The 26,049-nt window shown below is 43.8% G+C and overlaps 1 protein-coding gene across 1 annotated transcript; it reads left to right on the forward strand.

Annotated features, from left to right (window-relative positions):
* Window positions 1-416: 416 nt before the first annotated feature.
* LOC147105073 (CMRF35-like molecule 1) lies at window positions 417-25,493 on the forward strand. The gene is made up of 6 exons (XM_086011135.1): window positions 417-646; window positions 7,114-7,452; window positions 7,783-7,819; window positions 14,412-14,512; window positions 18,775-18,830; window positions 21,738-25,493. The coding sequence occupies exons 1-6, from the start codon at window positions 607-609 to the stop codon at window positions 21,927-21,929; spliced, it is 765 nt and encodes a 254-aa protein (XP_085867261.1). The 5' UTR covers window positions 417-606; the 3' UTR covers window positions 21,930-25,493.
* The last annotated feature ends 556 nt before the right edge of the window (window positions 25,494-26,049 follow it).

A 26,049-nucleotide genomic window follows, 5' to 3' on the forward strand; every position in this document is an offset into this window, starting at 1 on the left:
AAACTTTAATTGCAATTTTTAAAAAAACAAACACAACTTCTGCCGATTGACAATGGATAAGTCTAGGGGTTAATTATTTATCAAGTGTACTTTAATTTCTGGAAACCCCTATCAAGACTTTCAGAGCATTGAAGTTGTGCAATTTGGACAAACAATCCCAAGAATACAAATGGCAGAAAGCAAATTAAATGAATCACAAAGCACATCTTATTGAATACACTGTACAGAATTTAAACGATTTAATAGAGATTGCAAAAGCTATAAGATTTTAACTCTACTTGCAGCAGTCATTTTGTCACTAACAATTAAACAGTTGATCCAATTCTTCAAACAAGGCGAAGAAAGAAAACAATTAGGCTTTTATATAGCACCAGAGAGTTGTACCATGAATGCCTTGGTACTTATTTATTCAAACCAGACATGCTGTAAGGTCTGAGGGTGTCACAACAGAAAGCTGTCCTTTCTATTTTCAGAAATAGTAGTGGTCACGATCTCACAAGTGTTAAAGGGAAGGAAATGAAAGGTTAGATACTTCAGTGCAGAAGCAGAGCCACTGAAGTCAAGATCTGTGTGTGGAAAAGTGGAGTTGAAAAGGTTTTTTAAAAAATGGGTTTTACTCTTCTCCTGTCCATCATTTTCCTATCAGGTAAGAAAATATTGGTCTTCTTTGGATTTTTGGAAGTAATAGAAACGTGTAGTTGCATCAGGCTGACCAGAAATGGGATCTGTTGGGAAACCTCGTGACCTTTGGTCAGGCGCTAAGAAATATCTTCTAACAGCTTTTCAAAACGCGATACTTTTTCAAGATCAGCATTGATTGTCTTGAGAGAAAAATTAAATATATGTCTCCTAATTTAAACACTACAAATAATACAATGGAACCTCATTTTAACTAACTCAACCACTCAAAGCTCCTGCTTGAATGACCATTTTCTTTAGTCTTGATTGGTGTGAAGCTCGGAGTTCAAACCTGGATGAGGTGAATTCTCTGATCAGGCAGATTATTGTTCTGCTCATTCTGAATTTGTAATGATGAGGCTTTACATTATACATAGTATAATTTGTGCAGTTTATATGTACTGACTTGTTCAACTTATCAGTTCAAATTTTAGTTAATAAGTTGGTTGAGAAACAACTAATTTCGAGTTAGAGGTTTTAATGACCTCCATGTATATGCAATGCAAGGGAGAATAATGGGCGAAAACAATAGGCATTATATAATCACCATTTGAAATCTCTCAAACGCTGCGTTTCTTGTAACTGCCACCAATACCAAAGCAGGAATAGAAAGTAAACATTTTTTGTTAAATAATCTTGGGACCATTTTTAATCACTGTTAACCCCAGTGAGATTTTAGCTTCCGATTACTGAATAAGCTTGCCTGTGCAGTGTGGTGACAAAATCTGCCACGGAGAGAAATTCCCGTCTTTGCTGATTCGTATGAACTTCAAAGTGTATGAAGTGAGCAACACAGCTTTAATGCTCACGTTGAACAAAAGGGAATTTTCAACCCCTTGCGTGTTAAAAAGCAAGAATCTTGCAACAGATTAGTTGCAAGAATCTGCCTTTTTGTCGATGGTCCTGATTGACTTATTTAACTGTGTTTTTAAAGTAATGAAATATTTTCACTATTGTTGGTAATGAGCCAAATGTGTTTATATTTTGTACCTTCGGGAAATACTCAGTGCCATTAGCAATGAGAGGACCTCATTTTGGCTCCATTCCAGCCTTCTTTATGCCTATTTCATTTGGGCTCTTCTGAATGTTTGTCGAATGAAACAGCTCAAAACACCTCTCTTATCTCCAAGGTCAGGACAGTACTACTCCCCGGACACATGTTGAATTTTAAGGACAGAGCTCATTATTTTGTAAAACAATTGCTGTTTCCTTAAATAATCAGATGCAAATCTAAATATATTTGTAGTGTTTCAAATGCTATCTAGATAGTTTTAGAGACAAATAACAATGGATGATATTTCCTGCAATACTGTCATCTCCTAATTAACATAACTACTATGATTTTTATAAAGCAGCGATTGGTGAGGCAGAATGGTCGGTAGGTTTGATTGTGAATAGATGATATAAAGAGCCCCAAACAGAAGCAGATGGGTTTGGTGATCGGTCAGTGATGGCTTTAAGTCGGTCTATCAATATTCCTAGCATTCTAAAATCTTCCTGGATCTATCCAGTTTTAACTAAAATGGGAAATGTCCATCACAGATAATGCTTTGCCTTTGCTAGACCCTCCCAACAATACTAGGCCTGGAAAAATAGAAGATAACACACAAATGTTAAAATAATTTCACACGTCCTTCTTTATTGGGGTTGTTCCAGTATAGATGCCACCCTTTTGCCTGTGACCCATTGTTCTGGTAAAGAAAATGGGGGAAAAAATTCAGTTGGTTGTGCCACCTGTTAGCGCCTTAAGAGGGCGCTAAGTGGGGCGCAAACCAACTAGCGCCCGGGCGCGGCACTGCCCATGCCTCCTGCCAAATTCAGCGGGAGGTTAGTGGTGATGCTAACCATTAGCGCTGCACCGCTGGCGATGACGTCATTGGTGTGCGCACGCCCCGGCCGCGATCTTCGGGAGCGCCCCCTGATTTACCGCCGGACGCTATGTCCGACAGGGTCAGGGGGGCGTACCTGTGGCCGGGGAGACGCAATTTAAAGGCGAGGTGCGGGGCGGCCATTTTTGTTGCTGGCCGCCTGCCAGCACCTGCCTGCGCTCCCGTCCCCGGCCTCCTGAACACCACCCCCCCCGCCCCGCGGAGTGGCAGCTGCACTCCAAGAGCCCGGCACCAGGTCGTACTGCACAAGGCCCCTCCCCTTTAAGAAGGGGAGGAAGGCCTGCAATACCGCAGCGCGACGTGCCGTAGCGTGTGGCGCTTCCAGTAGCGCCCCGCTGCCCTCTTGGGGCGCAACCACTCAATTTCTGGCGCGGGGGTGCTAATTTTTCCGGGGTGCTAATTTTAGCGTCCCAGCGAAGTTGGCGCCTCAATTGGGGCGCTACTCAATTTTCAGCCCTTGGTATGTTGCTCAGGATAAAAGCATTTTGTTCTTCTGCGTATTTAATAAAGGTACTGGCCAAAACAAATTTGAAATGTTTCAAACTGGGTATAGTTTCCCAACTTGCAAAGCGACTCAAGATTGCCAATTTGGGTGACCTTGGCTCTTAGCAATTAGTTGGACCTCGTTCGCGCCCGTTTTTTGCCCCTAAAATAGGCGCGAGGAAGCCCAATTTTGGGGAATCAACGCCCTGCGCCCAAAGGGAGCATGAAAAGCAGCCGGCCCAAACTTGGATTGGGCCTTTGTTTGGGCGTCGGGCCTGGCCCCACTCAGGATTCTTCAGCAGCCATCACTGAAAGGTAAGTATTTTTTATTTTTTATTTTTTACTTTAATAACCCTCTCTGTGGAGCTTGGCGGAGCCGTTGCCGCTGGACCCCTCCCCCTCCACCCACCCCAATCCCGGACATACCTTCGTGCAGTTCAAATAAGCAAGCTGCCTGTGGAGACACAACAGGCCTTGACAGCTCGCGTACTGGGCCCAGGCAAATTTTTTCCTCTACATCTTTAAAGTTGTGCTGCTTTACCCATGTTTACCACACCGTTTTAACTTAAACCTATTAAAGCAGGAAGCAAAATGCGCACACACACACAGAACAAGGTTTAAAGGTGGTACAGCATGAAGCTCGCTGAGTTATTGCTCTCCAAAGTCTTCCGTACTCTTTAAGAAACATCCTTTAATGAGCAAAGATCCTTTTCTGTTGAAAGCCAGAAACCACACTAATTTCAAATTAAAGTAGAGGATACAAGTAGCAACTTAATACATTTGGTCAACACTGTTTTTCAGCCAGTTTGAAATGTTTTATCTCAGATTCGCAAAGTGATTTAATGTTAGGTTAAGTAACAGAAATATTGCTTGCATTAGTTCTCATGTAAAATTTGTTCACACACGCTTAACCAAAAGGTACTGTCATAAATCAGATACATGCAAAAAATGAGGAACAGGAAGAGGCCTACTTGTCCATGCAGCCTGGCACATAGAGTCATGATTTTTTTTTGGTGTGCGGTTCCTCTAATGGGCTGCATGCCCCATCCAAATGTTCACGTATGTGTAGTATCTCCCATGGAAAAGCTGCTAAGCGGTCTGCACGGGACCACCAGACAGCCGCGCGGTTTACCGTGAACATTGGTTGTGCTGCCTCATGCATCAGAGTACAGACATTCCCTCACCCGGAGCCATGTAATCTCCCGGGAGAAGCATAAAAACAGATTTTAAAAGAACAGGCCGATTAGGGTATACAAAATACGGGAAATTCCTTTCTGACCCCCTTAGGCGATCAAAACTAGTCCAGGAGACCACTCTGGCCCAGATTAACGTTACCGGGTGCCTACCTCTTGTACAAGGTGATCTCCGCCCCAGCCAGAAACAGGTCCAGCTCCCGCTTGAAAGAAATTCAGCGAATCAGCATTCACCGCGCGAGCCGGCTATACTCCTCACAGAGAAGATGACGGATATTTATGCCCATTTTATATTCAGCGGCAGTCCTGTTATATAAATGAGGTGGTGTTCATCAGGAAGTGCTTGTCCAAGGGCTCCTCCAGAAATGGAATGCTGGCTTATGTAAAAGGACACCCCCACCGGATGTCTCTGGCTGCCATTTTGCTCTGCCCACCCAAACAAACCAGCTGGGATTGCAGCCTTTAAAGGATGGCGGGCACACAGATTCTTCCTTCATTCTTCCTGGTGCTCTTAATTCCACCTAAATGTAAGTGGGATCATTTCTACTGTACTCAAAGACCCAGGACATTGTAGTGTAGAACCACTTTAAATAGAGTTGGGACTACTTCAAGTGGCCACAACATTGAGGCTTCGAATGAAAGAAAGAAAGAAACAAACAAAGAAACAAAGAAAGACTTGCATTTATATAGCGCCTTTCACGACCACTGGACATCTCAAAGCACTTTACAGCCAATAAAGTACTTTTGGAGTGTAGTCACTATTGTAATGTGGGAAACGCGGCAGCCAATTTGTGAACAGCAAGCTCCCACAAACAGCAATGTGGTAATGACCAGATCATCTGTTTTTTTGTTCTGTGGATTGAGGGGTAAATATTGGCCCCAGGACACCGGGGAGAACGCCCCCCTGCTCTTCTTCGAAATAGTGCCTTGGGATCTTTTACATCCACCCGAGAGAGCAGACGGGGCCTCGGTTTAATATCTCATCCGAAAGACGGATAACTTGAAAATAGATTCAAAAGATAATGAATAAATAATTGTTGCTATGCAGGAAAGGTGAAGTGGTCTTTCTATGGACTAACTACAGTATATATTTTTTTAATTATTGAGAAACCAAGATAAAGGTCAATAGAGCAGAACGTCACCACAGGAAAAAAACAAACCAAAACCACCACACAGACTTCACCAGTGTGCATTATAAAGATAACACAGGATGTAGCGAGTTTCAGATGCAAACACCTCACACTGCGCTTTCTTGTAGCTCACATTGGCCTGTGACGACTAAATTCACCAGCCATTATTGCAGCGTGTTGCATCAGCTCCTAGAACAGCAACAGCAACTGGCTGAGGAGATCTGACTCGGACATGGATACGTGTTTTAATTATCTACACAACCACCTTCACCTCTTGTTTCCCGAATCCAATAAGAGGAAATCTGAGTATGAATAAGTAGGAACAAGCTGTTCTGCAAATACACCACATCTAATTCCTGTAATTTAAACTATGTTCGAGTCCCTAGGTCAAGCCAAGTGTTCCAGGTGCAGCTCCCAACCAAGACTGCTATAAATGCACCACTTATTCTCTCTCCCCTTCCTTCCCAGGCCCACTCCAACAGCCCCAGCTCTGGGTCTCTTCCCTCCCAGAGCCAACCCAAGCATTCTAGGTCTGACTCCACTCCCTCTCTCCCACCGAGGCCTGCTTCCAGTATGTCGGTTCCATTCCCATCGTCGTAGTACAATGGCGTCAGTCCTACTCTTCCACATGGCTGTGGACTTTAGGCCTGCTACTAGGTCCCCTCTCACTACCCCACACCGTAAGTCAAACGTGCAGTAGAGTGGCACTGAAGATTTGGAGCCTAAGTTAGACAGCCTCACTCTACTTTGGGACCATTAGATTTGCTGGTTCCAGTGCTTCTCAAATTAAACCAGAGAAACAGCAGGATCAATGCTGTTCTCATCAAACCTATGCGCCCTCTTAGCACTCGCACTGCTAGACTATCACGTACCTAACTGCGCCCAACTCCCTTGCAGCATTCCTCTAGCTCTCAAATGCAATAGCTTTCGCTCTCATGTTCCTTCCACCTTTAGTCCTCGGGTCAAGCTCCACTCTCTCCCCACTTTACCTTAGGCCTTGCCCCATTCTTGAAACCCATGGATTCCCTGCTCTATCATCTAACCTCTTGCTTCTCCCCAAGTTAATGTCCCCCTTGTTTCTCTCTCGCCCATGTGTGTTGCAGTTCTTGCATGAACCAACATCGCGCACATCCGCAACTCCAGACCCGTTACAACTTCAATCAGTCCAGGGTACATTTCAGATCCACTGTGCTCTCCCTGGCCAGCATCTACCCCCATACATTCCAACCAGGCACCTATCCCCCCCAGTTTCTTTGAAATCCGTGTGTATTTTGGAATCGTCCAGAGGGCCTCTCCCCACCCTTGCCTAGCCTCTGCTGCCTGACCCAAATCCCCTTCGCCGACCCAGTACATTTTTGTTTCTTGCTGTGTGTCTGTGTCCTTAAAAATGTAAAAGGAACAAAACTCTGTAAATTGGTGATGTGCATGTAGACACAGAGGGAAATGCAGAAGTGAGAGGGGAGTCATTGTGGCCAAGTGAGTCAGAACGAGTGAATAAAGAACAGTCAGGCAAAACAGAGAGGTACAGAGAGGACAATGAGGCAGCCATATAGAGAGAATGAAAGAGTGGAAGGCAAACAAAGAGACAGAGGAGGTCACAGAAAAAAATGAGTGGCACAGTTAATGGCGTTAGAGAGACAGTTACAAGGGAGCATCAATTTCTTTTATGTTTCTCTGAGTGCAATAGCACGAGCGTTCAACTATTGTACTTTAAAATGTGTTATATTTTCACACTTACAGTTACGCATGCTGCTGCAATAAGTGGACCAAAAGTAATAAGTGCAACAGCGGGAAAATCAGCCATTATCACTTGCAAGTTTGACACATATTACGGCAATCATCAAAAATACTGGTGCAGAGGCTACAACAGGATAGCCTGCATCGTGTTAGTACAAACCCAAGGCCCTGAGATGAAAAGCCATGATGGCAGAATAAAAATTACAGCCGACAACGTAAAAGGCCAACTTACGGTACATATGGAGCAATTAACAACAAACGATAAGGGGTGGTACTGGTGTGGAATAGAAAGACATCACCTCCTGGACTACTTAAGTCCAACAGAACTTAAAGTTTTTGAAGGTAGGACACAAATATATGTTTATTAGTGTGTAAATCATTCAACTATATATTTTTTGTTCGATAACAAGTTTATATGATTTGATACAGGCTTTATTATAGATTTTTCAAAACCTCCAATCTCCCAATTTCTCAGTAGAGAGTTAAAATTATAATTCTGTTAAGGATGAGCCAGGGCAATATTGCAAAACCATCTGTTGCTTTTTGACGATTCTATCTAATCAGAATTTCAATCTTTTATCAATTGTCACTGCAAAAGCATACTGACAGTTTAGAGTGAATCCATAACACGAGGATAGTAAATAATCAAATATTTTTATACATTTTTAACAGGTCAAAAGTTACTTCCTTCGGACAAGGAAAGACTAAGGTAAACGTCAAATGTATTTGAACTGCAGTATTCTCAGTGTTTGTTTTATATCTGCACAAGTATAATAATGTGAAATGTCCTACTGCCATATGAGAAATTGTGCTATTGTTCGTCTGGCGGAGTTCAGGTAACTGCCCAAAGTGAGGAATGTGGGTGCTGTAGAGTGACTTTCATTTTCGGCACCAGCACCGACTTAACATTGTGCTTGAAACTAGGGGTGGGGGGGGTGAATTTCCTGGGGGCTTCTCCCGTTCCGCCGGTGTAACTTCGGTGGAGGCTCAGCGGGAAATTCCCAGATTCGCGCGTGAATGAGGTTCCTGGTGAAGTAACGGCGCTGAGGAAATTCGCCCCCTTAGACTCAGAAGACAACCACCGACTGCTCCAATTCCATTGTCACAGCAACCCCTGTGACCTCACTGCCAATGAATTGTCCACTGGTGCTGAATTATGGGTGTTTTGGTGACATTGACCTTTGCCCTCTGTGGACTGGGCTGAGACCACTCAAACCCAAACCTTTAGAGCAGGCGAGGAGAAGAGATCTTCAACCCATCAGTTTGAGTTGGATTCAAACACAGCTTCCAGCAAACAAAAGGCACTTTTCTAACATACAACCTCACCTTCCTGTACAACCATGTTAGCTTGCGTACAGTAATAATGCTACTGTACGGGTACAGTAGAACAGTGGTTATGTTACTAGACTAGTAATCCAGAGACCTGGACTAATGATCCAGAGACGCGAGTTCAAATCCCACCATGTCAGCTGGGGAATTTAAATTCAGTTAATTAAATAAATCTGGTATAAAAAGCTAGTATCAGTAAGGGTGACCATGAAACTAACAGGGGATTGTTGTAAAAACCCATCTGGTTCACTAATGTCCTTTAGGGAAGGAAATCTGCTGCCCTTACCCGGTCTGGCCTATATGTGACTCCAGACCACAACAATGTGGCTGACTGACTCGTAACTGGCCTCTGAAATGGCCTAGAAAGCCACTCAGTTGTCAAGAAGGCAGCTCACCACTACCTTCTCAAGGGCAATTAGGGATGGGCAATAAATGCTGGCCTTGCCAGCGACACCCACATCCCGTGAATACATTTTTTTTAAATATGCAAGATTGCTTTCTTTTGGTTTAGAGTTTAATGCAGGTGCTAGTATAATTATGTATGTGCCAATCCATTGAAGTCAAATTGTTTTAGCCATCAGTCTTTCTCTTATGTACAGGTGGATGGTAAAGATAACTAGGATGGGAAATTAGTGTCCCTTTCGCAATTATTTTAAAGATATTTCAGTTTTCCAGTGGAGATCGACTCAGTGAGAAAGAAAAAAGAAAGACTTGCATATAGGGACGTGTGCCTATTCGCAACACCAAAGTTCTGATTAGCGTCATAGAGTTATACAGCACAGAAAGAGGCCCTTCGGCCCATCGTGTCCGCATCGGCCATCAAGCCCTGTCTATTCTAATCCCATTTTCCAGCACTTGGTCCGTAGCCTTGTATGCTATGGCGTTTCAAGTGCTCATCTAAATGCATCTTGAATGTTGTGAGGGTTCCTGCCTCTACCATCCTTTCAGGCAGTGAGTTCCAGATTCCAACCACCCTCTGGATGAAAAAGTTTTTCCTCAAATCCACTCTAAACCTCCTGCCCCTTATCTTGAAACTATGCCCCCTCTACTAAGGGGAAAAGTTCCATTCTATCTACCCTATCTATGCCCCATATAATTTTGTACATCTCAATCAGGTCCCCCCTCAGCCTTCTCTGCTCTAAGGAAAATAACCCCAGCCTGTCCAGTCTCTCTTAATAGCTGAAGCGCTCCAGCCCAGGTAACATCCTGGTGAATCTCCTCTGCACCCTCTCCAATGCAATCACATCCTTCCTGTAGTGTGGCGACCAGAACTGCACACAGTATTCCAGCTGTGGTCTAACTAGCGTTTTGTACAGCTCCATCATAACCTCCCTGCTCTTGTATTCTATGCCTCGGCTAATGAAGGCAAATATCCCATATGCCTTTTTAACCACCTTATCTGCCTATCCTGCTGCCTTCAGGGATCTATGTACATACACACCAAGGTCCCTCTGATCCTCTGTCCTTCCTAGGGTCCTACCATTCATTGTGTATTCCATTGCCTTGTTAGTCCTCCCCAAATGCATCACCTCACACTTTTCAGGGTTAAAATCTATTTGCATTGGTCACCTTGGATGACAAGACCTGATTTCTGATTGGTCCCCTAGGAAGACAGGACACACCTAGCAGTTTCTCTGGAATGTGTAATTAGATCCTCCCTGCCTACGTAATCAGTTACTTTACAAAGTGTAATTCGAGCCATTCTGACTGCCTACTCCAGACAGAACAGAGCTCACATAGAACAGGGCTCACCCTCGCGGGTCAAAACCTTCTCCCACCCCCCACTCAAGTTCCTGACCTCCTCTCCCCCTCCGATTCCCTCTCTCTCTCTCTCTCCCATAGAGCTTCAAGAAATCATGGCCCGCGCTCCACTGCAGGCCGTAACTGTTGGATACCTCGCATGCACGGCCTTGTTAAATAGCGCGCATACGGGGGCGGGGTCAGATGCGCATGCGCGGCTCTGGTATACCGTGCACATGCGCAGAAGGCCACAAAAATGTTCGTGCAGATAATCACTTTGTTTATACGGCGCCTTTCACGACCACCGGATGTCCCAAAGGGCTTTATGGCCAATGATGTACTTTTTTGAAGTGTAGTCATTGTTGTAATGTGGGAAACGCTGTTCATGCATTAATGTAGAGACACAGTTCATGTATTTATGCTCCTGAACTCCAGCCTTCACCTAACTAATTCTAACTCAGCAGTGGTAACTTTACAAGTCTGCGGTCCTAGTGAGTGACCAGAAGCGCGTATCAGTAATTCAGGCCCAAATTCTGTCCATTAAAGTGATTGGTCGGGGAATGGTGGGCAGTGCCAACCCAAATTTTCAATATGCGCTCCTGATGGGCAAAGCCAGGAGCAAGAATTCATAAAATTACCCCCATAACTAGCAGAAACCCTGAGAGATAGGAGTGATCGGCAGTGTGATTTCACCTATTATGCATTTCTGAGACTACAGCCATTGAAACCAGAAAAAGAACTTAAAATGACAAGACTGCAATTTTTAACGGCGGAATTGTTACCTTATTTGAGATACAAGTTTAATTACAAGCTTTAGGGAAATGTAGTTTCCACACTGCACCTGTAATTCCGTATTTCACACGTCAACCACATCCTCGAACTGCAATAACGAAAAATCCTTGACCAAAACCACTTGTAATATTTGCCATAACTCTACTTAACAGTAAGACAATTTTGTAATTTAATAGGTATGTGTTGATTTCATTTGGGTCTCGGTGTGATATGACATTCATGCAGTTGAGTGCTTTCCGCTGCATAACTCGGGAGTAACCAAGAGCACGCCAGACTGGGATTCGCAGGTGTTCTGTTTACACAACGGTTACGTGATTAAGTAATAGGACTTAATACTCTTAATTGTTTTATGGATGCTCGAAAAACTGTCAATATAAGGGCTTGCTTGATACTTAAGGTCTAAGTTATAGAGCAATATCAGAGTCTGATGAAGACTGTGCAGTCAATGCACACTCAGTTTTCATGGTTTGCCAGTGATATAAAGGATTAGCCTCTGGCCTCGGGCTGAATTTAGGAGCATAGGAGTTGCTAGACAAAAAGAATGACCAAGATCCATCGACTTCGCTTTCTACCGTGGCTCAGTTGGTAGCGCCCTCACTTCTGAGTCAGAAGGTTGTGGGTTCATAGACCCACTCCAGAGACTCGAGCACAGAAATCCAGGCTGACACTCCAGTGCAGTGCTGAGGGAGCGCTGCACTGTCGGAGGTGCTGTATTTCAGATGAGACTTTAAACCGAGGCCCCGTCTGTCCTCTCAGGCGGACGTAAAAGATCCCATGGCACTGTTTTAAAGGAGAGCAGGGGGAGTTCTCCCCGGTGTCCTGGCCGATATTTATCCCTCAATCAGCATCACTAAAAAAACAGATTATCTGGTCATTATCACGTTGCTGTTTGTGGGAGCTTGCTGTGTACAAATTGGCCGCCGTGTTTCCAACATTACAACAGTGACTACACTCCAAAAAGTACTTCATTGGCTGTAAAGCATTTTGGGACTTCTGGCGGTCATGAAAGGCGCTATAGAAATGCAAGTCTTTCTTTCTTTATACCATCCTGATAGTCGCATATTACAGGTTGAGCGTCCCAAATCCGGGGAACAGGACTCCGGGACAATTGGTGGCAGGGGTCCGGAATCCGTAAAATGTTCCGGAATCCGGACACCCTGAGAGAGGCTTACCAAAAACCGGAACCTGGGCCTAGGCATTTCCGAACTCGGAACGTGTTTCTGATGTCCGAAGTCCGGAAATATCGCAACCTGGGCTTGGGCGTTTCCGGACTTCAGACATCAGAAACATGTTCCGAGTCCGGAAAAACCCAAAAACCGGCTCGGCCTCGGTCCCGAGATTGCCGGATTCGGGACGCTCAACCTGTACAACGATAATGGAGTTGTTGACTAATCATGGCAATAAATCCTTATCAATTGGTCTACAACAGACAAGAAAAACCCCCAGTGGTTGAGATCTTTGGGAAGTTTAGATCTTCTCTTTGGCTTGTGACAATGGTGGAACAGCATGTTATGCAGTATTTGTTAGGCAATATTTTCCAAATCTTAGTTGAGTTAAGCCCATTTGCATGATGGAGTAGCTCGGGTTTGTGTCTAGTGAATGGTATGACCTAGAGGCTCAGAAAGGTAGGTATATTTGAAAAAAAAATCAATTTATTTTTAAAAGAGGGTTGCGCTGTTTTCTCCAGGGTTTCCTCTGATCATCTCCCAAAGTTTTTCTGGGAGATTGGGGACAGCCCCTGCAGGAATTTTATTCCATGGTGTGTTACAAACAAAGGCGACGTAGTTAGAGTGTTAAAAATAGGAGACAAAGAGAAAAGAGAAGAAAGACTTGGAGGGGGAAAGGGACAACTGGACAAGCAGTAGTAAATGCTTTATGATTTGACATTCATAACAAAACAACAACAACTTGCATTTATATAGCGCCTTTAATGTAGTAAAACATCCCAAGTCGCTTCACTGGAGTCGTTATCAGACAAACATTGACACTGAGCCACATAAAGAGATATTAGAATAACAAAATACTGTGGATGATGGAAATCTGAAATAACAACAGAAAATGCTGGAAACACTCAGCAGGTCAGGCAGCATCCGTGGAGAGAGAAACAGAATTAACGTTTCAGGTCTGTGAAGGTCCCTGAAGGGCCACAGACCTGAAACGTTAATTCCGTTTCTCTCTCCACGGATGCTGCCTGACCTGCTGAATGTTTCCAGCATTTTCTGTTGTTGTCATTTTAAAGAGATATTAGGACAGGCTACTAAAAGCTTGGTCAAAGAGATAAGTTTTAAGAAGCGACTTAAAGGAGGAGAGAGGCGGAGAGGTTTAGGGAGGGAATTCCAGAACTTAGGGCCTCGACAGCTGAAGGCACGGCCGCCAATGCTGGAACGAAAGAAATCTGGGATGCGCAATTCATTGTATTATTTCGGGTTTATAGGGTTAATGTTACAGTAACAAAGTTAATCGTAGCATTACTGTAATGAGGGCATTCGTTTCAGCACCACAGTGTGTGAGCTGAAAACTTTAAAAATGATCAGCCCTGGGAGACTGGAATTGCCTAAGGATTAAACAATCATAAAATAAAAACAGAAACACTCAGCAGGTCAGGCAGCATCTGTGGAGCGAGAAACAGGGTTAATGTTTCAGGTGGCTGACTTTTCATCAGAACATCATTAAACTATCATAGTTGGACCATTAATCCAGTGACATTGGATAATGGTCCTCTCCATTACCCTGTGATATCATCTGGGAGATATTGCAGATATTGTAAAATGTTGCTTTACTGTGCAGGTTTACCTGTCCTGGTCCATAGATAGCTGATTGTGCCTGTCCCTATGGTTAGACCACACTTGGAGTACTGCATACAGTTCTGGTCGCCATATTATAAAAAGGATATAGAGGCACTGGAGAGGGTGCAGAGAAGATTTCCAAGGATGATACCAGAAATGCGAGGGTACACCTATCAGGAAAGGATGAACAGGCTGGGTCTCTTTTCTCTTGAAAAAAGAAGGCTGAGGGGTGACCTAATATTATGAAAGGTTTTGATAGAGTGGATACAGGGAGAATGTTTCCACTTGTGGGGAAGAGCATAACTAGAGGCCTCAATATAAGATAGTCACCAAGAAATCCAATAGGGAATTCAGAAGAAACTTCTTTACCCAGAGAGTGGTGAGAATGTGGAACTCGCTACCACAGGGAGTGGTTGAGGCGAATAGTATAGATGCATTTAAGGGGCGGCTAGACAAGCACATGAGGGAGAAGGGAACAGAGGGTTATGCTGGTAGAGTTAAACAAGGTAAGACTGGAGGAGGCTCGAGTGGAGCATAAACGCCGGCATGGACTGGTTGGGCCAAATGGCCTGTTTCTGGGCTGCATATTCAATGTAATGTAATCCTATGTAATGTAATCCTATACTCATAGAATTTCTCTCTGTTTTTCACAAGGCTTTTTATAATACTCGGACTAATCTTTGGAATTTTGACGATGATGCTTCTCGGACTTGTGATCCTAGTCATCAAAAAAATAAGAAAGCACAAAAACAACGGTGAGTTCAGAAACGCAACCAATTTTCGTGCAGCAAAGTAAATGCATCTTTCGAAGGAACTAAACGAAAACCAAGGGAACAACCTTTAACGGATCATGCCCTGACTTGCTGTGGAGGTTCTACTTATATCTGCATTTCAGCAGTACGTACGTCTTGTCAGCACAGAAATCTCCTCATATTTTCATTCCAATCTGGCACTAATCTCAGCAAAGCAGTCAGCCAAAAGTGACGGTACTTCCTTTATTTCTTTGGAAGAATAGAGACTCTGTTGCACTGTCTATTCAGCACAATATAATGGTGACAGGATTGCCAGTAACATTCCGGCAATTTGTATGTGGTACAGAGCAACGTGTATTGTTTCTCGCTGATGATTTTAAAATGCTTGGGAGTCACGTTAGCAACACAAAGGTGATTTTATTTCTTAATTAAAAGGACTACTTGTCTGTATTTTCTCTATCACTTGTGTGCGGAGAGTCAAGACCATGCTCCAGTTTAGTACTGGATAAAGAAGCGAAACAATTATAATTTCTCGAACAAATATTGAGAGCAACATGAATGAATGAGTTATCAAATACTAAATGATTCCTTTGTAACTAAAACTGCCATTATCTAATTACCTGATAGATAATCTCATGTGGAATCGCTTGCAAATTGCATATTTATTGGGGCCGTTAAGTATTAGTGTTCTGTGCTTTAGCTTAAGAGAATAATTAGATTAGGCAGATATTCCTCAACTCCAAAAGCATATAGAAAATGAAAAGAGGATTCCCTTTCTACAGCTTCCTCGGGACACGCCGAGATAGTTTACATTCAATGAATTACTCTTGAAGTGTCACCATTGTTGTTAAGTAGGCAAATAGGACAGCCAATGAAAACACAGCAAGGCCCTGCAAACAGCAAATGAAACGAATGACCAGTTAATGGGGCTAATTTCCATATCATTTATATAAGTTTGCTCAATAGTGTTGTGGAGTATTTTAAACCAACACTCAACACAAGGTTTGAGATCGATAGTCAAGTTGTCTTTATTGCCCCGGTGGGGAGACAGTCTGCTCTGTCTTAGCCAGACCTTTCCAAATTGCCACAGCAAACACTGCACTCTTATACATTACAATACACATGGCCATCTCATGCACAATTCATTCCTGCCACCCGATTGGATCCCGGCCCACATGCATCTTCACTGATTGGTTGCCTATGCCGCGTTACATTAAAGTACTGCCTTTATTACCGGAAAAGTATATGTCCGTTATCTCTCAAGCTGTTGTTGCACCTATGACCTCTGTTTATGCCAGATGGGGTCTCGCCAACATTGTACTTCTGGTTCATTGTCCTCCTCTCCTGCCTCTCTAGTCCTCTTTCATTGTTTTACTTTCCTGCCAGAACAGAACTTACATCCTCTTAGGCCTCTTATGGTTCCATGTCCGGCTATGTTATCTCCACTGCCAATTCAGCAACTTAGAAAAAAGCATACTTCTGCAAAGTATGGACTTTATTACACCATTCAGTGAAACTGCCAGCGATGTCAGTTTAACTCTTTCCCCACTGCAAATAGTACAAATCTGACCAGAATGGTAATCTGTGGCTTGCACTCGATTTTTGCGGGTCAGAATGATTCACAGTGCCAAGTGAAGATTTGGGCGGGTGCAGGGTGGAATTTAAAGGGGTGCAGGCAATTAAAGGCAAGTGACAGTAGAGTGAGACTAACAATTTTTACAACCATTGGAAAGGCTTAAAAAAAAAGGCATCTTAATCCATTGGTAGCATTTGCCAAGATGAAAGAGGGAGAGGGTTAAAACATGACAGGCATAAACGAGGGGATAGGAAACCCAATAAGTCTGCAGATAAGTGACAGATCAGCCCCACAGATGACTCCCTGTTTTATGGCTACCGATATGAAGGCGTTCTTGCACGAGGTGATTTTTTTAAATTCGTTTATGGGATGTGGGCGTCACTGGCAAGGCCAGCATTTATTGCCCATCCCTAGTTGCCCTTGAGAAGGTGGTGGTGAGCCGCCTTCTTGAACCTCTGCAGTCCGTGTGGTGAAGGTGCTCCCACAGTGCTGTTAGGGAGGGAGTTCCAGGATTTTGACCCAGCGATGATGAAGGAACGGCCGATATATTTCCAGGTTAGGATGGTGTGTGACTTGGAGGGGAACTTGGAGGTGGTGGTGTTCCCATGCGCCTGCTGCCCTTGTCCTTCTAGGTGAAAGAGGTCGCGGGTTTGGGAGATGCTGCCGAAGAAGCCTTGGCGAGTTGCTGCAGTGCATCTTGTAGATGGTACACACTGCAGTCATGGTACGCCGGTGGTGGAGGGAGTGAATGTTTAAGGTGGTGGATGGGGTGCCAATCAAGCGGGCTGCTTTGTCCTGGATGGTGTCAAGCTTTTTGAGTGTTGTTGGAGGACATAGCTGGGCAGTTTTCCACATTGTGAGAAAGGGTACAGCTGCTTTTCATTCCATGGCAGCCTTGCCATAAGTCAGCATTGCCTGGAAGGAGCTGAGAGTAGGTTGGGTTTATTCTCCTGTAATAAAGGTGAGGGAATGTTGGGTATACCTGCAGCTTGAGTTATGATGAGTTTGTGGGTCATAAGGTCTATATTTATGTCTGTCAGCTTTTTTGGGGCCATGTCACATTTTTAGGAGCTATCAGTCAGTTTTTGCAGGAAGACAAGGAACTTTTTTTTCACTTTTTTGCCCAAGAGAAATACCACAAGAGATCAAGGCCTAGAAATTCACTTTGGGCCCGCCAGCTGGCGTGCGCCCAAAAGTTAGCGCTGAGCGCGGAGCCAGTTGCGCCCATCAGATATTCAGTTTTTGCGCCCCAAGTCGTAACCGGGCGCTATTCCAGGGTGTGCCCGCCCCCGCTTGGGGCGCTGAAACTGAATTTCAGCGCTCTAGGCGCCGCTGCGCCACCCGCTGCGGAGCGGCAGGCTGCGGTACTGCAGGCCTCCTCCTTCTCTTAAGGGAGAGGTGCCTGCAACAGGGAGATCGCCGCTGGATAGTGCCGGCGAATGAGCCCGGCACCACGGAGAAGTGCCGGGTTCGCGGAAAGCAGCCGGCAATGCCGCGGCGGGGGGGGCCGGAGGAGGCCGGGGAAGGAGGTGCGGGCAGGCGGCCGCTGAAAAAGCGGCCGGCCGCACCTCCACCTTAAAGCGCCCCACTAAGGCTACAGGACGGCCCCATTTTCTGATCGCTGTTTGCGGCCGCTGCGGAAGAAGCGGCCGCAACTAAATATGGCGGTCAGGGCGGTAGCGGGGCACTGCGCACACCGATGACGTCATCGGTGGCGGCGCAGCGCTACTGGCTAACGCCGCCATTACCGCAGCACTGAATATCGGCGAAAGCTCAGCAAGTGGCGCAAAAGCCCTCTTTGGGCGAAAACTGGGCGCAAAGCCTACTGAATTTCTAGCCCCAAATATTTAATGCGTAAGAAAACACAGTTAGCAACAATCCTACTAATAGCTAAATATGAAAACAATTTGTGTACCATCTACAAGATGCACTGCAGCAACTCGCCAAGGCTTCTTCGGCAGCCCCTCCCAAACCCGCGACCTCTTCCACCTAGAAGGACAAGGGCAGCAGGCGCATGGGAACACCACCACCTCCAAGTTCCCCTCCAAGTCACACACCATCCTGACTTGGAAGTATATCGCCGTTCCTTCATCGTCGCTGGGTCAAAATCCTGGAGCTCCCTCCCTAACAGCACTGTGGGAGTACCTTCACCACACGGACTGCAGCAGTTCAAGAAGGCGGCTCATCACCAGCTTCTCAAGGGCAATTAGGGATGGGCAATAAATGCTGGCCTTGCCAGCGACGCCCACATCCCATAAACAATTTTTTTTTTAATCGTAGGATCCAATTAGCAGTTAATGAAAGGTGATTGAGCAGTGAAACAATATATCATGAGATTTAATACAACTGCCTGACACAGACTAGAAGCATTTTACCGTACAATAAGTAACTAATGCAAACCCATGTTTGACGTTAATGTTTTCTTATGCAATGAATTGTTGGGAGGCGAGGTTTTAACTGTTACACAATGGCTGAAGTTGTCGGCTACTCGTGAAGTATAGTCCAGTTTCTTTTCCCCAAAATTACCTTAATACTGTACTCTAATTTACCCCAGTATTGAATTGGGAATATTAAAAAGTGCAATAAATTTTAAAAACGGCATTTAATACAACTGAGAAAGAGTTACATTTTGAATCTTCCTGCTGCTTTGCATGACTTTATTCATTACCTTCACGTTTCTATTTTCTAGATAACAGAGAGAAAGAATCAACAATAGAAAATTCTATTCCAAAGTCGAACTCTGTGGTAAGGCTGCAACCTCTTGACAATACTGGGTGGTTCAGTGCCTGCAAAATCTACCAGCCTGTGAAGTGATGTGTTAGGATAATAGATACACACGCTTTGTGCATTCATCAGAAATTCCTCTCTCAACAACAACAACTTGCATTTATATAGCGCCTTTAACATAGTAAAATGTCCCAAGTCGCTTCACAGGAGTTTTATAAAACAAAATTTGACACCGAGCCACATAAGGACATATTAGGACAGGTCAAAGTTTTAAGGAACCTTTTAAAGGAAAAGAGAGCTGTAGAGAGGCGAAAGGTTTAGGGAGGGAATTCCAGAGCTTAGGGCCCAGGCAGCTGAAGGCACGGCCGCCAATGGTGGAGCGATGAAAATCGGGGATACGCAAGAGGCCAGAATTGGAGGAGCGCAGAGATCTCGGAGGTTTATAGAGCTGGAGGAGGTTACAGAGATGGGGAGGAGCAAGGTTAAGGAGGGATTGGAAAACCAGGGTGAAAATATTAAAATTTGAGACGTTGCCAGACCTCGAGCCAATGTAGGTCAGCGAGCAAAGGGGTGATGGGTGAACGGGATTCAGGGCAGGTTAGGAGAAGGGGAGCATCCTCTGCCATTTTAGTGGAGGTGTCAACCTGTTTGAAAGAGCGAGGAAAGGAGCTTCAAACAAATGTTCGTACCTATTATTCTGCAGCGTCATTTCAAAGCTCCTGTGAAAATGTCATAATTTTATGTGCTTTGTTGGGGAATATTAGACGTACTAACCTTGATATCTGTGAGCGGGGAACAGCGCAAAAGGGAATACTTGCAGCAGAATTTTAATTAGAAGTACCAAATTATTTTAATTAAAGTTCTGCTGTAAGTATTCCCTTTTTGCTTTGTTCCTGCCACACAGATGTCAAGCTTAATTAAAATTAAAAAGTGATTTCAATTAAATACAAAAAAGATATTTTAATTCTGCTCTCTCCGGTCTCATTATTTTCTCTTTCTCCCATTCCTTGTTCAATGTTTAACTTTAATTTCTTTCTTTTTAACCTAATCAGATCTATCCTATTATTTTTAACATTTTGAGCATCCCCACTTTTAATCACTCCACCATTGGTGGCCGTGCCTTCGGCTGCCGAGACCCTCCCTAAACCTCTCCGCCTCTCTACATCTCCTTCCTCCTTTAAGACGCTACTTAAAACCTACCTCTTTGACCAAGCCTGTTCTAATTTCTCCTTATGTGGCTCAGTGTCAAATTTTTGTCTTATAACACTCCTGTTGGGACATTTTACTACGTTAAAGGCACTATATAAATATAAGTTGCTGTTGTTATCCCTATACATTTCAGCTTGGAACCTCTTATCTGCCTGGTTTCTTCTTCTGCCTGGCTTCCAATATTCATTGCGCATGTGGAAGAGAGGTTAGAAAAACTGGGGGGAGGGCCAAATTCCAATATTCCCCCCCCACATCCCACATCCCACATCCCCCCCAGTGAGGCAGAGCGTGCTGTTCTCAAGATATTAAAGGGAGCTGAGAGGTTAGATGGAGAGAAATTAGTTCTGCTGGTTGGGGATTCTAGGACGAGGGGACGTAGCCTAAAAATTAGAGCCAGGCTTTTCAGGAGTGAAGTTAGGAAACACTTCACACAAAGGGTGGTATAAGTTTGGAACTCTCTTTTGCAAACGGCATTTGATGCTAGATCAATTGTTAATTTTAAATCTGAGATTGATAGATTTTTATTAACCAAAGGTATTAAGTGATATGGACCAAAGGCGGCTATTTGGAGTTAGGTGACAGATCAGCCATGATCTCATTGAATGGCGGAACAGGCTCAAAGAGCTAAATGGCCAACTCCTGTTCGTATGACGGAGAAAGGCCCAGACCCCTTCCCAAATCCCGGGCATGGCATCCACTATAAAATCAAGGTGGGCAACCCACGTTTGAAAATTGTAACCCAAGGGAGCACTGGGCCACTTAAAGTAATCGATTGCCTTAGGCTGCTTGAGTTCTCAGGCCTTTCCCCAGGGCCTCAGCAGGAGTCTCACCAGCTCACAGCTGGTAAAACTTCTGCCGAGTCCGCCCGAGGATATAATAGACGGTATTATCAGGGTAGCATTTGAGCTCCCCCCCAACATGCCCCCTTGACGTGGAGGGGGTGGAGGTGGCGGGGGTGAGGCGGGGGGGGGTGGGGGAGTGTTAGTGGAAGACTCGCCCTCTTCCTCCCCTCCCCGTTAGGAACATTTTCAGCTGTGAGGTTCCTCCCCATTTTACTGGTCTCCATCTTTTGCAGAAGCACCCAAGGCCCAATCAGAATTTTGGGGCCTAGGCTTTCACCGGTTGGAGTCCAGCTTTGAAGCTAAGACACTTGGCCATGTAATATATGCAACCAGGTCAATTACTGAGGCATTTTTATGCATCAAACTGTGAAGGAGGCTCTGCCAATAGTATACTTGTCAGTAATCCCATGAGATCAACAGTGGTGCTGGAATGGTTCAAATTCATTCCAAAAACAAAGTTGTTGATTAACTCAAGTAGCAGCGTTTGATAGCGATTTGACTCCCTATTTACTGATAGTACTGACATGAATCAGTCATTCATGAAAGAAAGACTTATGAAATAATACTGAGCGGCCTGCGGGTGGCGCTGTCCAGGGAGAGTATAACTACTCGGGCACGGGCCCAGCTTGCTCAGGACATTCTTTAACAGGAACTAGTGAAGGACACAACTAGATCTCCATGTTGTAAAACAGTTGATTAAAGCTTTGTTTAACGTTTAGACCAAGTGCCTAGTAGTTTTCTTATGTCAAGTACCTTAAAGTGTTTTTTTCTAAAATAAAATAATATTATCTAAATTTTCATTTTTGTATTTAAATGATGAATTGACTCATCGCTTCATTACCATCAACCACATCCTTGTACTCTTTGTCTTCAGTTGTCCAAAGAGTTTGAAGAAGGAGTTACTTATGCCACTGTGACAATTCAGCCCAGTGAGCGCCCTCAGGAGGACAACCCTACTTACGATAACGTGAAACCTTCCAACAGTCAAGAGGCAATCAAGCCTTCAGTTACCGAACCTCTTGCTACAGAACCAACAGAGTATTCTACAATTGTATTCAAAAAGTAATTTTCTTACCACATGACTTCTGCAAGCTACTTCCAACCCATTTTCTGAAGAATGATATCCCTGTAAATTGTAAATTATTCCGTTAAGAGTATGAGTATAATTTCGCACCTCGCGTCCAGCTGGTGCATATCGGAAAAATCACAGGCAGCGTGCCCACATCTTTCCAATATTTGCCAGCAGCATGGATCCTCACAACCTTTGCCCTCAGGTGCCCTTTGAACCTGATAGGGTAGATAGGGAGAAACGATTTCCTCTGGTGGTGGAGTCCAAAGCAAGGGAGCATAACCTTATAATTAGAGCTAGGCCGTTCAGGGGTGTTGTCAGGAATCACTTCTTTACGCAAAGGGTAGTGGGAATCTGGATCTCTCTACCCCCCAAAAAGCTGTTGAGGCTGGGGATCAATTGAAAATTTCAAAACTGAAATTGATAGATTTTTTGTTAGCCAAGGGTATTAACAGTTACGGAACCAAGGCGGGTAGATGGAGTTAGGATACAAATCAGCCATGATCTAATTGAATGGGGGAAGAGGCTCGAGGGGCTGGATGGCCTCCTCCTGTTGTCCTGTGCCAATAACCTGTGACATCTCAGCCAGCATCACTGGCAGCCTGCTTACCCGGGCAGTCACCCTCACTCTCTGGCAAAGTGCCAGCCATTTTTCAAAACTGGGAGCCAGCAGAAAAATAAAAAAGCACCTTGTTACGTTAGAAAAGGATGGATGGATGGGTGAAGCACAGACATTGACAGGCAGTCCTGTGTTCTTATGGCCCTGTACGTGTGCTATGGCTGTGCCATTCAGGCACATACAGCACCAGAACAACACGGGACAACATGCACAACCATAATTTCTTCCTGAATATTCACTATGTGTAGGCAAAATAATATTTAATTGATCTTTGAAATATTAACAATTTAGTGTGAAGTGACAATAATTGTTTCTGCAGTGATTCATAGAGAATCACAACTGTTTAAACGGTATAGTTCCCTATAATGCTTTTTCGCTTGCAGTCATTGCACTTGCTGTTAGCGTGCCTGTTTTTATTTAACGCTGACAGCACACTACGATTGGAGTCCTGTTCTCCAGGTTACGTTCCATACTGAAGGTGCCCTGGGTACAGGGCGTTATTTAACACGATGGAGCAATGGCGAACTTGTGCGCAGTCAGTGCTGGATAATCAAAGGGCGCAGCCCCTCGCTCCATTGTAAATGGGCCATGAATCTCATCTGTATGCACAGCTGTTCATAAACAAAGAGGGAAGTTGTTGCCTTTAAAGTTTCTTTTGGGTGTGCGGCCCCTTTAACGGGCTGAGTGGCCCATTCAGAATCCCGCGCATGCACGTTTTCTTTTATTTAAGAGCTGGTGTGCCAGCTGCAAGGGAGCTCCAGAGAGCTGGGCAGCCGTGCAGCATAACGGGAACATTGGTTGGGTAACACTTTTACCATTGGTGCCAGTCATAAAATTGAGTAACTAGGAGTGGTGATAACATTACTCTTGATTACTGCAATTGGGAATGATTGGTGATAACATTACTCTTAATTACTGCAATTGGGAATGATTGGTGTTAACACTACGCTTGATTACTGCAATTGGGAATGATTGGTGTTAACATTACTCTTAATTACTGCAATTGGGAATGATTGGTGTTAACATTACTCTTAATTACTGCAATTGGGAATGATTGGTGATAACATTACTCTTGATTACTGCAATTGGGAATGATTGGTGTTAACATTACTCTTGATTACTGCAATTGGGAATGATTGGTGTTAACATTACTTTTGATTACTGCAGCTGGGAATCTCACCAACTATTAAAAGAAAGGATAATGGGATGAATTTCCTCAGGGCTTCTCCATTTCCTGCAACTGCGGCTGAAACCCCGTTCATGCAGAGTGATGATGTAGCACTGATGATGTTTCTTAATGTAAAACAAACACTCTTGCAACACCCTGAGAATGCTCCGTTTCCATGTCTTTGCCACAGCCCGGCCATTTCCGTTCTGCAAAACTTTATTTCAAAACTTTTAATGCTTATTCGTCCTGTAAATTTTTGCTCAGTTTGTGCTGTAAATTCACACTTGTAGAGGAAAAGACGGATTAATTTTGATCGTGACAGGCATCTGTGAGAGGAAATCTTGATTATTTATGCATCAATTTTTGGCTAGACTGGACCATTACTTAGAGAGTGGTGAGAATGTAGCACTCGCTACCACAAGGAGTGGTTGAGGCGAATGGCGTGGATGACTTTAAGGGGAAGCTAGATAAGTGCATGAGGGAGAAAGGAATAGAAGGATATGTTGATGGGGTGAGATGAAGTAAATAGATTGGGAGGAGTCTCAAGTGAAGCATAAACACCGGCATAGAACGGTTAGGCGGAATGGCCTGTTTCTGTGATGTAAATTCTATGTAGAGCTAATAAGCTGAATGGCAGAGTCAGAAATCAAATTTGCACGTGAATTTTTGTGTTAAAGGATGTCTTCTAGATTGGTTTTAAGGCACGAACTCCACCTAAATGTACCAAAGTCAAACTTTCTTAATTTATTTAGGTTCAAAAATTAATTTCTCCACAATTCAACATCAAACACCGTCCACACACATCTATGGAGATTTAAAGTTACAATGTGTAAGGATGAATCACTTCAGAATTACCTTTTTAAATAAGGTTAATGTTTAATCCAAACAGCAATTGATGAGGCTGCCAATGTGATGACATGAGATCGCCAATTGGCACCTATGGCATGTGCCAATATTTGAGAGCCCACAGCCAATTGGCGTCTATGTAAATGACTAATTAAATCACTGCTAAGTAGAGTCAAGTAGAATGGTTCTTCTTTCAATTTATATTAAAGTCTTAAGTCCATGTTGTCAACAATCCTTTGCCCAGCTGATCAATAATTAATGAGCTATACGGTTAACCTATATTACATCAAATCTTACGCGTGACTATTGTGAAAAAGAAACATATATCGTGTCAAATACACAATCAACCAGAGGCCAAGAATGAACTGAATGCTCATAATTTATTATGAAGGAATCCTAAGGCTGACAAATAGTCTCCTTCATTGAATCTGTTCACTTTAACGCAATGGATAAACAGGAGGTTGACATGAAATGTTATAGAGTCACGTTTTATGCTATGAGAGATAATGAATTGTGTTATAAACTGTTTTTAAGTAATTAATATTTGTCCCCAGATACATAAACAAAACTAAAGGCTGCAATTGTGCAAATGGAAGTTTGAAATCCTATTTGTTTTATCAATCTTGAACCAAACTGTACATGAATTCAAAGGAATACATTTAGAAATGTTTTATATAACAGTTACTGACTTTCAAAGGGTGATGGCTAAATTAGGAATCCATATACAACTTACCTGATGTATTTACTGAGGTACTAATGGCAGACTAATTCACAATTTTTTTAATCTAACTTTGCAGAAGGTGAAGGATTGTTAACCCCAGATACAGTACCTGTTATTTTATCATCTGTGTGCGACCACTTTATTATGTGTTTCAATTATTGTGCTTTTATTTTCCTCCACAATGACATTAAAACTTTACAAACACTTGGTCTGAGTATATGGCTTTTAGTTTTACCTTTCATTCATCAAATTATGTAAACTGCATTCATAAGACAAAGGTTGAAGAGGGGTTGTTATTTAAGAGTTGGTGTGGACTCTTGCCCAGCAACAGCACCGATCAGAAACTCAGGTGCAGACTCGACAAATTAGCCCTGTTGTCTTTTTCACGTAATATGGGAAGTAATCTGCCATTGGAGAACAGCAGCACGCCCAATGCCTCTGGGCACAAAGATCTGTTGGGAGGCAAGAGAAAGGTAATACCTTTCCACCCTCCCTTGCCTTGCTACCTGTTCTCTTCAGATCCTCTGATCTGAGAGGGTACCAAGGTGCAAGGCCCACTGCCAGCATCTTCTGACGCCCTTGGATCTGAGCGCCCTTCAGTCATTAGTGTCAAATATGTGACGACAGCATCTAGGTTGTTGACCAATCCTGGATGATAATAGAACCATGGGTCACAGTCTCAGAATAAGGGGTCGGCCATTTAGGATTGAGATGAGGGGAAATTTCTTCACTAAAAGGGTTGTGAATCTTTGGAATTCTCCAC

This window comes from Somniosus microcephalus, chromosome 18 (assembly GCF_052327205.1).
Source record: "Somniosus microcephalus isolate GS21.2 chromosome 18, FLI_Smic_1.0, whole genome shotgun sequence".
Classification (NCBI taxonomy): Eukaryota; Metazoa; Chordata; class Chondrichthyes; order Squaliformes; family Somniosidae; genus Somniosus; species Somniosus microcephalus.

What these genes read in the sequence shown, in the direction of transcription:
- LOC147105073 (XM_086011135.1), top strand. Translation starts at nt 607, where the DNA reads ATGGGTTTTACTCTTCTCCTGTCCATCATTTTCCTATCAG. An exon ending in GTCCATCATTTTCCTATCAG is followed by an intron (nt 647 to 7,113) that starts GTAAGAAAATAT and finishes TCACACTTACAG; the next exon opens with TTACGCATGCTGCTGCAATA. An exon ending in AAGAAAGCACAAAAACAACG is followed by an intron (nt 14,513 to 18,774) that starts GTGAGTTCAGAA and finishes TCTATTTTCTAG; the next exon opens with ATAACAGAGAGAAAGAATCA.